Below are 15,650 nucleotides of genomic sequence, written 5' to 3'. Positions count from 1 at the left end.
AGTCATTTCTAACTGTTCTCTCTCGCCTATCAATGCAGTTTCATAACTATAAAAACGTTTTGTCCTTCAGGAAAACTGAATTAATTAGTTACAATAATCTCAAATAATTACATTTTACTAAATGTCTTCATACACTAAACTGCAAAAGCACTTTTTAGACTTTCTTCTATTTTTCCACACTATATGTAAATATTCTATAAAACGGAAGCAAACAAATTTAATTACAGTTAAATTTGGATATCATTCCTCTTTATATCACATGTGATCTATTATCACAACTTCCATCATCAGTAGCTGACTTCCACACACATTAATACCACCTTCCCCTGATTTGTTTATTGCTACTAGGGACCAACCACTTAAATGTCAACAACATCTGCTATCTCTACTGGGTAAATTTATCACTTAGGCCCCTAGCCTGCATTATACTTAAGACGTGATTAACTGGTTAATCACATCTTATGTTGTGATCTGGCCACCCATTAAAGCAATTAATAGTGTCATAAAACAAGGAATAAGGCACAAAGTTATTCGACAAAAAATGTGTAATAACTTTGTGGCTGGTTCCTATCATGCCATTAATTGAATGTGTAGCCAGGTGTGCCGCATCAACAGTTCTGAGGGGGCACTATGTGGTCCCATGGCAGGGAGTCGCATCAAATGATCCGGGATTCTAGCCACGGGGGTACACCATAGAATCACAGAGAAGTAAAGCTGGAAGGGACCTCCAGATGTCATCTAGTCTGCATGGGGCAGGATCATCCCTATTCAAACCATCATCCTAACCTCTACAAAAGACTTACCTGTGTTGTGTCAGGCTTGGGGGTAAACCGGGGAGCCACAGCAGCCAATGTCCTGCTTTTGTGAAATCTTGTCAATACATGCTCAAGAGATCCCAGGTAGAGGGCCATGTCCCCTGCTACAGAGGAAGGCAAAACCCCCACAGTCCATACCAATCTGACCAGGGGGTAAAATTCCTTCCTGACTCCAAATATGGCAATTGGTCTGACCCTGAGTGGAGGGGCAAGACTACCTAGCCAGAGACCTCCAGCTTAGGTCCCAGTAGGAGCACTGGCACACCCGAGTCAAAATATCCAGCCTTAACTGTAACCAACACTCAATGCATCTGAGAGAGGCTTCAAAACAGCTTGACCTGTAGCAGAAAGAAGCAACCAGCAAAGCCCAGAAACATGGGAAATACCCATGGCAGAATATAAACATAGCTATGCCTGGATCATCTCTGACCAGTGGCTGTCCAACCTCTTCTTGAACACCTCCAGTGATAGATAGCCCACAACTTCCCTAGGCAGTCTATTCCACTATATCACTATTCTCAGAATAAAGAAGTATTTCCAGATATTCAGCATAAACTTACTTTGTGTAACCTCAAGCCATTGGTTTGCATCCTCCTTTTTGCCGCAAGAGAGAAAAGGTGCTTTCCCTCTTCTTTATGGCAGCCTCTCAAGTATTTGAAACCTGCTATCATGTCCCCTCTTAAGCACCTTTTTCACAAGCTGAACATGCCTAGTTCCTTCAGCCTTTCCTCATATGATTTTCTTTCCAAGTCCTTGATCATCTTTGTTGCCCACCTCTGAACCTTAGCTTCTTCATATCTTTTAAAATGTGGAGCCCAGAATTACACACACTACTCCAGATGAAGCCTAACTAGTGCCAAGCAGAGAGGCACTATCATCTCCTATATCTTGCACCTAATGCTTCTACTGATGCATCCAAAACTGCATTTTCCTTTTGTGGGGCTGAATCACAGAGTCTATCAAGATTCCCACATCCTTTTCCATAAAGCTGCCATCCAGCCAGATGTCATCCATTTTATATTAGTGTTTTTGATTATTCCTCTCAATGTGTAGCATCTTGCATTTGTCCAAACTGAATTTCATCCTGTTAGCTCTAGCCCAAATTTGCAATCTGTTGAGCTGCTTCTGAATTGCACTCGCACCCTCCAATGGTTTGCAATCCTTCCGAGTTTCTCATGTCTGTAAATCTGTTCAAGAACCTTCGTATGCCAGCATCCAAATTATTAATAAATATGTTGAAAAGCATTGGGCCAAGGGCCCCTGTGGGATTCCACTCAAAATCTCCTCACATTCTGACATGGACTTGTTAATAATTACCCTTTGCTTGCAGCTACTGAGCCAGTTATCTATCCACCTTGTTGTAGTTTTTTCTATCCCACGTTTCTCCAGATGTCCAGGTAAAGGTGCGATGGGATCTGATGTGCAATGTACACAGACATGCCTACTTTTGTGTCTATGTCTGATTTAACTGGACTGATTAAAACAACAATCTGATACAGACCCTTCTCTTATGACTGGTTTTATGTGAGATCAGCTGATGATTATTAATTAAGCCAGAAGAACCATCTTTTTAATCATATCTTACCTGATTTTTGTTTGGATTCTCCATAAAAACACACTGCTTCATTATATATGAAACAACTGCATTCCCCCCTAAGGCTGCAACATGCGCTCTCACCATTGCAAACACTTCAGCAATGAAAGCATGAAGAAAGCCACTGACACCGCCCTCCTGAAAAGCAAATAAATACTGCACAATAAAAAATGTCACTGCATATCTTACTTGGATTTCTCTTTCATATTATTCAATTCTAAAAATTCTACCTAAGAAATATTTGAGAGTTTCTTCTTCCCCATAGAAAGTGCCTTGTAAAATTACACTTCAGGATAGAAGTAAAGACTGAACTTAAACACCAATCTAAGAATTATACATCATCTTAAAGATGAAAGAACCTCTGCTTAAAACCAAATGAATAGAACACATTACAAAAGTAAAAAAGAAAGAGAATGAACTGAGAATGAAAATAAAGAAATTTAGTTACAGGTGAATATTCTAAGTTATTACTTGATTATACCCACACCTTTAAGACACTCGTGCATGCCTTTCCAGAATCTTCTAGACCAAGAATATCAAAGTTACTTGGCCCTCCCCCAGCCCAGATGCAGATTGCAGGCATCCTTATGGGACATATCTGGACCCACCTCCATCAATGGGGTGAGCATCATCTGAGTCATGATGGTTAATGCAGCCATCAACTGCCCTGCCATTGCCCAAATGCATCCTCAAATTGGGCTCTATACCCTGGATTTTGGCAGTGGGCCTCATCCTAGAGCTCCTGCTCCCTCCAGGAGCCCTACTGGCCATCTCTACAGGCTGTATTTTTGACGCCCCTGCTTTAGACCATTCTAGCTAGATCTGGTAGGAAGCAAAACATTTATATCTAGACTGTTTAATCTCAATGCTAAGAATGGACCTATTTTTATAACCCACATGCAGAAAATCAGTAGAGAGGTTAGGAACCAGAACCATATATTAAAATGATGGTTAAGAGAGAAAGGCCATTTTTTTTGCAATATTTCCATGCATAAAGCTAGCTGTAGTCAGAAGCCAAACAACAAACACCAATTTAGTGTTACATATTGATTATGCCCTGTCAAAAATCAAAATGAATGTTATTACTAAATCCGATACAAAAGATCAGAGTAATGATCATTTTGAGACTAAAAATCTAATGATGCAAAGAAAAAGGAACAGTTTAGAACAATGAATATGTAGATGGCAACAGGAGAAATTAGACAATATGGCATCCAATATGGCACCTACAGCTTTTGCAAAGAATTTTTTTGCAAGCAATTTACTTATTTTGCCATATGCTGGAAATGCTTTATATTCACAGAACCTCTGAAACTGTTAACAGGTTTCAAGACCACTTGAGAGTCCATAAAAGCAAGTGTCATAAGGTAGGAGCTTTTGTGTAGGATTCGCTCTCTCCATATATGTACAGATCTATATCTATATGTTTTGGCATACGCATTTTCAATTGTTGCAAATCTTCCACTGTATTACAGCACACCAGAGGGCAGTGTGTTAGATACCACGCAAATAGAATTTAAACTAGAATTTAAAAATTGTGAAGAATTCAGAAGGAGGAACTGTGGCATGGAGGACATTCAAATTTCAGAAGTGACAGATTAAGAACATGATTATGTACTATAAATACAGCTTGTGTAGCAGAATTAGCAGTGTAACTTCAGCAGTACAGATCCCACCATGATCTGCAAAAGGTGTCCAAACAGCCCAGAGAATTACTCAGTTGTTTAGCCAGTGAGACCCACACTCGTGCAGCTAGCGGCATCCAAATTTAAAGCTATCTTCATTTCTCTGGAAGCTACAGACAATAGAAATTACAGCGTAGACATCGCCTCAGTTGAATCGGCTTTTTATAAGTGACAGTTTTCAGGTAAAAACTTTAAAAATTTACGAATCAGAGGATCTCATAACTTGCAAGACTCAAACGAAGTCAAAGCTTCTACAGGACAGCTATTAACGGTGAGCTGCTTTTGACATCTGAACCAATATCAACTGTGCAGTTCAAAGGATTTTCAAGAGCCATTCTCCATCTGCTCACTTTAACTTTATCTGGGGCCCTTGTAGTGTTGGTCTTAAATCCAAAACAGCCATCAAAAAACAAATGGCCCCATTAGTTATAAAAATATCTGCTCTTTTATCATGTAATATTTTCCCACTGGGTAGATACTTTCTAACAATTTCAGAGATAAAACAACAACGGCATTTTCAGAACACAGGAGCAACAAATACTCCCACCCACTTAACACACAGCCAAGTTTTGAAAAAATAATTCTTTTCCTGTGCCATGTGGCTAACTACAAGTGGGTCTCTAAAGACATTAAGCTATGGAAGCTCATTTGGCTTTGTTAGTCTCAATTTTCAAAAAAGTGTAAAGCCCTGATATGCTGCTCACCTCACGTAAAGAAGTGGTTTCTCGTATAAAAAACATATTGATTATTCCAAGATATTTGGTAATTTTTGCCCCCGGTATAAAAGAAAGAGGTGTCATCTTAACAACTGTAACGGTAGAATTGGTAGAGCATGGAACAGAACGGTGACGTGCGTGTCCCTCAGCCAGCGGGCTTGCTTTGTCAAGTGAAGCAACTAAAAAGGAGGCAAAGAAAGAAAAGAAAAAGAAAGTAACTATTGAGTAAGATCAATGATCTGTTCTTATAACAAAACACAACTCTTCTTTATGGGTTCCATATAGCTTGGTGACAACATTCAGCTGCCTGTGATGCTCAGCCATGTCATGAAAGGAAATCATCATGCAGTGCATGCAAAAAGAGACAAAAAGCTGGAATGGAAAGTACTGGGAAGAGTAGCATTCCTGCAAAAGAAAACATCGAGGGTAGCAGCTGCACATACAACAATCAGTTGTAAAGTGAAGGTGAAAGGAAAAAGGTGCCAACGTTTTGAAATAAATATCTGCTGGAAGAATAAATTATTACAAGAGTGTGAAAGTTGTCATGTTTCCCCAGTGTAGCATTTTCCATTTAGAAAATTCCTTGTTATTGTAAACTTCCAGAAAGCCTTGATATTAATTAAAACAATCAGACCTGTGGCCTGGGAACTAGTGAAGTCACCATTTGCTAATTTAGTGACCACTGCCTTGTCACCTTGGTGGACAATTGCTGCCTGTTTGTCACCAGTAATTTTCTATTATGCATACACCTACACTCAGAGTGTGTGTGTATATATTATACAATAATGCCTATTTATAGCTATATATTTATTGATAACTACTTTTTACTATGTAAACACTTGAAATATTGCATTTCACATGTTGAGTTCCTAATTCACTATCCCTATCCTAACTTGTTTTTAAACAGACATCAGAAAATGTCTGCAGCTTTCACACTCAGATATTTACTCTACATTGACCTGCAATTCCACTGTTGGGTAGGAAACTCCACCCTTCACCACTGGGAAATCAGAGATATGCCTCAGATTATCATAATGTGGTAGAAACATCCGCCTACTTGTCTTAATTGATCCGCGCCTTATGGTCTGAGCTTTCAGTTTAATGAGCTCTATCCAGCTGTTGCATCTGTCTGCAAAGGAACTGTAATCAATTGACGTTGCTGAAAACACAGACAGAAAAACAAAAGAAAAATAACAAAGAAAAAATATGGATGATGTCTATTGCTCATCTCAATGGTCCTTCTGATGAAGCAATTATTTGGGTTTGAGAAAGGACTTAACATCCTTTCCACATCTGTTTAAAGGAAGTTTCAGTATTGGTTTGGAAACTTGTTTTCCAAAACAGTGTACTAGGTTCTGGTGATGTGAACCAAGTTGTGAACTAAGTGCATGACTGGCTTTCATCACTGGAAAAACAAATGAAATCATTAACACTTTATTCTAGCTTTTAAAAATCTGCTGTTAAGTCACTACTTCTGTTACCTTAAAGTTATTTTGGCACTGTTTAATCTTAATTTGTATTCCGATTTTTTCACAAGGAGCTTCATGTCATGAACTAAAACTCCTGGATGTCATTACTGATCACATGCCATAACTTTAACCTGAAAAGTAGTTTTGGGTTAAGGGCAGTCATGAGCTGAAACAAACTGTTAATTTTTAAATGAAAAAGTATTTTTTTTTTGAAACACTGTTCCCACACCTCGTGCCAAAAAGCAATTATCTTTACAATGCAAACTAAAGGGCTGTTTTGGTTGTGACCTTTACAAGAACTCAAAACTGGTCTTAAGAACAATTTCTAAGTATCCAAGAGCCCTTTAGTAACTGATCATTAGCTTATTACCCTCTAAAACCTCAAAGGAATACAAATTAAAATTAAAATAAAACAAAGGGTTAAACAGCCAAAAGTACTTTGTCTAGAAACTATCTTTGGCAGATATTGTGATAAACAGAAAGACTTGACTGTTATTGCTAATGTTACTACCTTTCTTTTGTAATTTCTTAAAAATACATTCTAATATTAATAAGCCACATCAGAGCATGCATTCCTAGGCAATTAGTAAACACTTCCTGGATGGAAGAAGGAACACCTGAAGTGTGCAATGGTCCAAGATTGCTCACCCTGTTGTGGCTTAGGGCTAAATTAAGCAAACTCACCTCTCTGTGCAGCTGGTATACCTGTGTGGGAACTTGCACTCTCCAGGACCTCTAATAAGACAAAATGAATTTCACTTAGGTAATGTATGAACAACATTAACTAGGTAAATATGCAGCTGAAAGGATCATTTTTCTTCTTCTAAAGGGACTTCCTATATTACACTGACAGAAAATAAAATCTACTGGTACTTCAAGGTTTCATTACAAACATGACCCTCATGCATATTTTATACCACTATGTGGATTAGATTAATGCACTTTGGGAGCACACTGTAAACCAATACAAAACCATTATCTTCATTATTACATCTGTGCCCTATGATATAAATAGTAGTTACCACTTAGAATTCAAAAGTTGAATTCATTTATAGAAGCGTGTTTTGAAAAACAGATGAAAAAAGAATAATCTAATTATGGATGAATAAAATTATGAAAATAGTAGAGAATGATTTAGGAAGAGACACTGAATTAACTTATCTGTTGTTTGAATATAAAAATGATAAACAGCTAGAAAGAAATATAGCAGTCTACATATGCAAAGAAGCAGTTTAATAATCAACCTAATTTGATGGCTATATGCACAAAGAATATACTTACAAAGGAACTAAGTAGAGGAGAGAGCAAAATTCAAATTCACAGAATCGTAGAAAAGTAGGGTTGGAATGGACCTCAGAAGATGGTTTAGTCCAATCCCCTGCTCAAGGCAGGATCACCTCTATGTATGTCTAACCTATTCTTAAAACAGCACAAATGGTTCTCTTGCACAGCTACCAAACACATGGCCCCAGTACACCAAGAACACCCTAACTTGACAACACTAAGGCAGGGAGACAAGGGCACTGTCAATGTTCTGCCACTACAAGGACAGGAAGTTAACTGTTAATATACTCAAGAAAGTCAAGGCAGAGGATCACTGCCCCTGCTGCAGAAGCAGGAACACCCCCCACCCCATACTCCACACGAATCTGACTGTGGGATAAAATTCCTTTCTAATCCCAAATGTAGAGATCAGTGTGATCTGAGCAGAGAAGGAAGATCCTCTAGCTTAGTTGCGCTCAACATTTTTTATACTGCAGACTGGCAAACTAATTCAAAGAATTTCGGTGGACCAGGTAGAGAAACAATCTGATTTATATATTTAAATTTAATTTGTATGGGGGGGGGGGGGGGGGGATTGCAAGGATTGGATCGGGTTGGAGCACTGTAGCTGCCAGCACCAGGGGAGTAGGTCTGTGTGAAGTTTTGGTCACTGATTCGACTCGGCCCAATTCGGCGGCTGAATCTCTGAATCCAAATTGAATCAGAAGACCCTTTAATCTCTCTGAATCGAATCTGAACCCTCCAAATTGATATGGAGAGATTCAGAAAGATTCGATGATTCAGACATGGACACAGCTTTAAAATGGTTTTTCTACATATCTCAAGGTAGCAAGCGGCTCATAAATGCTGCGATGGTGGGGTACCTGAACTGGGGAAGGAAATTTATCACCCTTTCTAGGGACTCAACTGTGGCTATGCTTCACACCACAATCTACCTCCAACTTGTAAGTGTTCTATCCCTAAAGCAGACTGGAAGGCAATGACACTGAGAATCATATATTTGCCTTTCAGTTTGCTCATTGCTCCTAGAAAATAGAACCTCAATGCATATTTATACCTAACATACCATAATTTCCACAGCCACCTCCTAAGGCATGTACTTAGCACCTTAATAGTGAACAGGTCAGGCTGGGGTTAATTTTTGGCTCAATGACGACTGCTCTTCTTCCCATACCGATACCCATGATCTTGGTATGCAGTACAAACAAGAAAGTGAACAGTTTTTGCTCTTTTACTTCACCATACGACTGTAAAAACTGGGGCAGAAGGTCGTCATAAACATTTAAATTGTTATTCTAAAGAAACACAAACAGATTACTGTCCATCTTGTCTTCCTCTTAAATCTAAAAACTTATGACTTGTACACTTTTTGCTACAATAAAGCCTAGACCCTTATAGGTGGTTGTAGTTTAGACTGATCACAGCAAATTGAGAGCACTGAAATATCTATTCCAAATAAGTTTGCTGTTAGACTTGTCCAAGTTAAATAACTGCAAGCAGCTTTCCTCGTTACTGCAACAGAGGAACAAACATCATACATCACGCACTCTTGTTTTACAGACAGACATATCTGAGAGATGTCAGCTGCACAAAGTACTGGAGGAAGATCTAAACAAGCAGAGGAACCTCATCAGTTTTAGTGAATGTCACCACAGGTCTTGATATACCATGTAGTGGTAGAACATGCATCATCTCGTGGAGAATGTATGCCCCACAGGATAAAAACAGAGACAAAATGGGAGGAGTTTTAACATTCCCAAGCAAAATCCCATGTCCATCCAAGAAGAGTTCCCGTGGGCAGCAAGTGAAACCAGGATGGGTTAAGTCACAAGTTATCTCAGTTTCTACCAAGTTGGAGAAATTGATAAGAGCAAGTCAAAAGGGAAGAGAAGCATTTTTAAATATTCAACGTAATTTTTTTGTACTTTAAAAGATTTGAAATATCTTGAAAGTTTTACACAGAATCAGTGGGGCTGGTAATATTTGTCTTCTAATTTCCCTAGATTAAACACAGCTACTTCTTTCAGCAGGTGCTGATGGAAACTCCACTCATTTCCTTTGCTTCACTCCCTGATGGCAAATGTTTCAGTAATCTTGATGACTTTTTGGAGGCACTGACCACTCATAATAAATCATTCCGCATTCCCCTGATTAACATGACATTTCCAAACAAGTATAAATTCAGTGGGGCTCTAAGGCTGAATTTGGATACTAATGCAAGTTCAATCTAGAAAAGAAAGCTCTACAAGATATACACCAATAGGTAACTGATAACCACGCTGAGCCCCTATTACAAAGTGATAACCAAAAACTTAAGGAGCAAAACTTGACAAAATTTCTATAAATACTTCAGAATGGTCAGTGTTCTTTATTAGTAACAGTGCTAAGGTTTAAACCAGCCGACATGTTTACTTTGAAGTAAATTACTTGTACTCTGGGCTAAAAGTGGGAGAGATACACAACAAAGATTTTCACTATCTTAAGTCAGCCCTTAGAAAATGGGAAGAAATTATACACTGGCTTAATTTACACCAGTGACTACTTGTGGATCTGCTTCCCTAGTCAACTGTGAAGTAGCCATTTGCTCAATGCAAACTTAATCTACTGGCTAAGCGTTGTAAGACTGCATATTATGGGCAACCAACTTAAAAGGTGGTCATTTGTCCACCCTTCAGGGTAGATTACTTTGTACAAATCATGTGATCTATCCACAGCCCCAGTGAACCTGAGCAGGAAGGGTGCTCTATGACCATAAAGCAAAACTATCAGGACCTATCTGTCCATGAAACAACATACTGATGCCTCAAAATAAAAACATTAAAAAACCCAACTTAAGAACTGGGGAATTTTCTGCGTGACTTGTGTAGAAGGGCACAAGTGTAAATACCGTGCATAAAACATATCTTCAAAAAATGATCTCACTATAAAGAATAGATGTCAGATTGAATACTGCTGCCTTGTGGAACTTCCAGAGGGAAATAGCTCAGAAAATTTCAATGGCACGATAAAAGTAGCTTGATTCAACAGTCTCTTGTGATAAGGATATTTTCTTTGCTTAGTGAAGAATCTCTGAAATTGCTACCAACTGAGAAAGTTACTGACAGGGCCATAATGACTTTGGCTACGTGGGCCTCCTTGGTCTTTCCATCATTGTAGATTGAAAATGAGATGTACTGTAAACTTTCATATGATAGTGAGATCAGCTGGTATTTATTAGTTAAGGCAGAAGAACTGTCATTTTAAAAAACAGTGGAGTAATCTGCTAAAAACCAAAAGTCAAATCTTAGATAGTAGCCCCTGCAGCCTAAAAATATTAGATCTTGTTCTCCAGGCTGAGGGTAGTAATGACTGTGTTTAGTACCAAGTTCAAGACATCATTCTCTCCTTACGAAAAGTAAAGAAGTGTTTTGACAAGGAAATTTTAAGCTTATTTGAAGATCAAGATGAGAATGTTAACTTGAAGTCAGAGACAGTCAATTACAGTAGCGTTTAAAAAATATATTTAAAAACTTAAAATACAACAAAGCTTGGAAACTACCACTTGGGAACAACATCCATTAAATGTTCTCAATAAACAATTCTCAATATTAATTTGTAGAACCCAGCCTTAAATTTGCTATGAAGCTAGCTACACATCTGGGGATGAATATAGTTCAAAATATTATAACAATTTCCAAAACTCATCACTATATTCCACAGCACTCTCAAGAGGACTCAGACTAGCTGAATCCTTCCAGTGAGGTTTGTTACTAAAATTATCTCACTTGGTTGGCATGGTCTCGGATTAAAGCAGGGGTGGGCAATTATTTTGGGAAGAGGGCCGCTTACTGAGTTTCGGCAAGCCATCGAGGGCCGCATGACAGGCAGCCAGGGGCGGATAAATATTAATTTTCTAAATTTTTTAGGGGCCCTGCGGGCCGGATAGAATGGCCTAGTGGGCTACATTCAGCCCCCGGGCCGTATTTTGCCCACCCCTGGATTAAAGAGTGGAAATACAACATAGGGGTCAGCCACGTACTCAGCCCAAGAGGTGGGTCAGATAGAAAAGTTGGAACCTAATTCACCCCGTCTCCTTTCAACTGCTACACCGGCCCTAGCATTCTAGTTATTCCTAGTATGGAGTATTGCTATATAACAAAAGTAGCAGTGCAAGCAAAAGCAAAAAAATGATGATCTCCAACTGTCAGCCCAGCTAAACCGTGAAAGAATTTAATTGGACAGGGGGAAAAAAGGCATTTTATCCATCTCAAAAACCTTTTCTCTGAAACACATCAAAGGATTACTGCAGGAGACTTAACAAAGTTGGCAAAAAACTCTCGGAACTAGAAATGCTGGGTATCTACATATATAGGTACCTGTCGGTTCACTTATAAAGTCACTTATATTTAGAAACTTCTGAAAACTTAATTGCTCTCTGTGGCAAAGTGGGAACTCCCCAACCAGCCACAATGCTAGTCTCCTACCTGCCTATAGGCACGCCTCCCACCTTTATCGCCTGCCATGCCTTGCTGTTTAAAAATTAAGTTCTTAATTAGGCGGGAGGCTGACCTTCGTACGCCCTATTCTCCTGGGCCTATGTATGGAGCTCTAACCACCCCTGTACTGCATCCCAAGCCTTGCAGATGTTCCTAACAGCTGAGCTCTGCTCTAGCCTGAGGCCAGGCTCAACTCATCCCAGTGTTAGGCCTCTCGCTTTCTGCCCTATTACGGGCCACACTCATACCGCCTCCCCTCTCACTGAGGCCTCTCTCACTCCACCACCTCTCACATGGTCTCTCATACTGTCTCCTTGCGGGGCCACTCTCATACTGCCCCTCCTCTTCCTGGGGCCACACACACCTAGCCCTTGCCCAGGGAGTTCTGGGGCTTGTTTCCCTGCACTCCCTGGCCAGCAAGTGGCAGCCTCTTGGGCCTCTACTGTGACCCTCATCCAAGTGAGCGCTGGGTGGCTAGGAGAACACTGGTGTGACTCTGCCATTAGTCCCTCACGGGGTTGCTCACCCAGCTGCTCTGAATTAGGGGCTCCTGACTTGCCCCATTGTTTACTTGTGGCACTTCCTCAGCCGCCCCACCCAATCAGCCTCCAGCCCACCTGCGGCCTCAAGCACCCTAAGGCTTACCTGGACCTAAATTGGCCCCCAATATTAGCAGAGCCCACCCTCCAGCCCCCTGCTCACCAGGGCCCCTTTCATGCCTCTTCCTTACAGGGCCTCAGTGCAGGCCCCCCTGTTTGCAGGGCCTTACTACTCGCCACCCTTGGTATCCACATATAACCATATCCTGGCCCCTCACTCATACTGGGCTCCTTGCTCCACACACACACATACAGTCGGGGAGCCTAGCCTGAGGTTTAGACACCCCTACTCACCTTTCACCAGAGTGGTAACTGGCCTGGCATTTCTAGGGGACAGTTCTGCCATGAACAGCCCCACCAGGCCACCTATCCTTGGCAGGGTGCAGTTTTAGGTCATGCCCAGGACCAAGAGCCACCTAACCATGCTCATGCGCTCTTGCCCTTACCTCCTAGTGTTATTGGAGCAGCCGCTCCACTGGTAGATGTTGTCTCCCCAGTGCCAGGCAGCAGAGTGCTGCCTCCAGCTCTGCTAGCCTGAATCTTAAAATGTCTGCTCATTAGAGCTGGGCTTCACCTGCCAGGTTGCCTCTTTAGGCTCTTAAAGTGGCAGGCACCAGAGGTGCTCTACCACACACCTTCCCCCTTTAGAACAGTTCCTGAGGAAGGTTCCCCCCTGCTGCTCTGCCAAAGCAGGCTCACCTCAGAGCCTGTTAAAGCCTTCGAGTGGTGAGCACCCCCTAAAGGTGCTCCACCACACTCTATTTTGATCTCATTGTACTAGTATTCAGATTGATACATTCAAGACACATGCCCGCCACTCACCGTTTTTAGAGAATTGAAAGGAACAAGAATGAAAGAGAAGAGGACTAGCTCCCCACTTAGGCTCATACACTTTTCTCAATGTATTCTGTACTTTTCGTCAATATTATCTCTAGTGTTTTCCAAGACATTCCATTAGATTTTGTGTTACAAGTAATATGGTCAAAACAATACAAGCACAACCCTTAAACAGGCTTGTAAAATTAGCAGCCTCAGAATACCTTGCCTATACCACCTGTTACCCCAGCACTGCAGGCAGTGTACTCTTTCAAGTTGGTTCATCTCCACTGAATTTTCCTACAGACCCTCTCTATTAACCAAAAGAGTTCTTTTCTTTATTTCCCCATTTTCTCTCTCTTTTATTGGTAGAGATGGGCCTTCCCACCCCAGAGATTAAAACTGTAGTTTTAAAAATATACTTTTAGGACAAGCCATTACACTACTCTTCTTTATTGCCAATAGAATTTCCTGTTCAACCTCCTGCCTACGAATCAAGGACTAGCAATAGAATGCAGAAATATTTAACTCAGCTGTAGCCGACCTTGCCATCTAAAGAATTGTAGATCAGTACTTTACGAGAAACTGGCACACATCCAATACTTCTCAACAGATATCAGCTATTTATCTCACTTTTCCTTCACTTGAGAACACAAGTGCTCTTTGCCAATTATAACAGACTTCACAAAATATTCTAGAAGAAAGGCTCACTTAGCTGGACTGACTGTAGAAATCAGCAAAAAGCAGTCTAGCAAGTAACTGCAAATTACAGATATGATGTTGGAAACATTACATTTTCGGCCCTTCTCTCTCCCAGTATCTATAATTTACACAGGAAAGTTAGAACTGTTATTACTACAAGATTTCCAAAGCCAAGATGTTCAAATACCATAATACTTTAAAAATGCAATAGATTTTTTTTTGCTGAGTGAAGCTACTCAACCAGATGAAATTTGTCTGCTTGCTTTTAGTACAAAAACTTTGAACCATCACACAAAGTCAACTCAAATTTCAGGGAATGTTCATTTTATAAGCACAATACTACTGGTTGGATGAGAAACTGTCTTGTCTACTTTTGTAGTTTTAACCATATTCTAACTCTAATTTAACTAAACTTATTGGTGACAGCCTTTCAGCAAGGGATAATTTTCATAGTACAGGAAAACCTTATCAAGGCTGGTCTGGAGGTACTATAGAAAACAACAATTTAAAAATAAGCCTACTACAAATAACACAAAAGCAAGAACAAGTAGATCCAAAAATTATTTTATTTTTATCCATCACAGCTCTCCTCTTTCCTGCCTTATAGCGGTAGTCATAAAAAAATAAAAGTAAACTGAAATCATAATGTATTTAATGTCATTTACTTATGTACACAGTGTTGTTTTTAACCTCCAGCCACTGCATGCATGCACAGTCCTGGCTGGGGAAAGCCCAGACCCAACATGTCTTTGACAGGCCTGAGGCTTGCTCATGGTTGCAATGGAATTGTAAGGCTCCAGGTGAGCTCAGCTTGGCTGCTTGGGATGCCAGCTTTTGGGTTGAAAAATCCATCATCAGGCTGAGGAAGCACTTGCAGTGTTCCTGGACGAAAGGAATAGTAAAGAAGCCAGAGGCTGGCCTGGCCCACAATGCAGGCAAGAATACCAGTCAGTGAAAATGGAAGTGGAGGCATCAGGGGGTGAGAGACACACGCTGGAGTAGTGGGGAAGGGTGATGTAGCAGGTAAATGTAGAGAGGTACCTGGGGAGTCAGATGTCTGCCAGGTTGTAGTGTGTCATAAATCCCATATCTATATTGAGTCCATGAGTTTCTGTACCTAGGAGGCTGATGAAGTGAAGTTCATAGTCCCGGCTGTGAAAAATGGTTTGTAAATTCCCTTTGAGGAGGGGCCTAGAGACTGGAAACAGAGTGGGGTTTTTTGTGAGAAATGTGCCCCCACAAGTAGTTGGGTATTCTTGTCTTTGATAGATTCTAATGTGCAGTTTGTGGGGGTACTGGAGATATGTTGGCAGGTTTTGTGTTTTGAGCTGCAGGCTTCTGGTGATGAGGTTAGCGAGGTTTGGTGCTTGTTTGAATTTACAAACCACTTTTCACAGCTGGTCCTATGAACTTCACTTCATCAACCTCCTAAATACAGAAACTCATGGACTCAATTTAGACATTGGATTTATGACACACTACAACCTGCCAGACA

At 40.4% G+C, this 15,650-nt stretch overlaps 1 protein-coding gene across 13 annotated transcripts in view; it reads right to left on the bottom strand.

Moving 5' to 3' along the window:
* The window catches only part of C2CD5 (C2 calcium dependent domain containing 5), a 120,271-nt gene that overhangs the window by 2,073 nt on the left and 102,548 nt on the right, over positions 1-15,650 (bottom strand). For 7 of the 13 annotated variants that reach the window (XM_059726584.1, XM_059726587.1, XM_006268831.4 and 4 more), the window contains 4 exons: positions 6,964-7,014; positions 5,868-5,969; positions 4,799-4,989; positions 2,401-2,547 (listed from right to left, as the gene is read on the bottom strand). In XM_059726584.1, the coding sequence (XP_059582567.1) occupies positions 2,401-2,547; positions 4,799-4,989; positions 5,868-5,969; positions 6,964-7,014 (491 nt within the window). The remainder of the gene's footprint in view (positions 1-2,400; positions 2,548-4,798; positions 4,990-5,867; positions 5,970-6,963; positions 7,015-15,650) is intronic. The other 6 variants (XM_059726585.1, XM_019489478.2, XM_019489480.2 and 3 more) reach the window with 2 other exon arrangements.

The sequence above is a fragment of the Alligator mississippiensis genome, chromosome 4, assembly GCF_030867095.1.
Source record: "Alligator mississippiensis isolate rAllMis1 chromosome 4, rAllMis1, whole genome shotgun sequence".
Lineage (NCBI taxonomy): Eukaryota > Metazoa > Chordata > Crocodylia > Alligatoridae > Alligator > Alligator mississippiensis.
The sequence above is the reverse complement of the archived record's forward strand: the minus strand, read 5'-3'. Positions and strand labels throughout refer to the sequence as shown.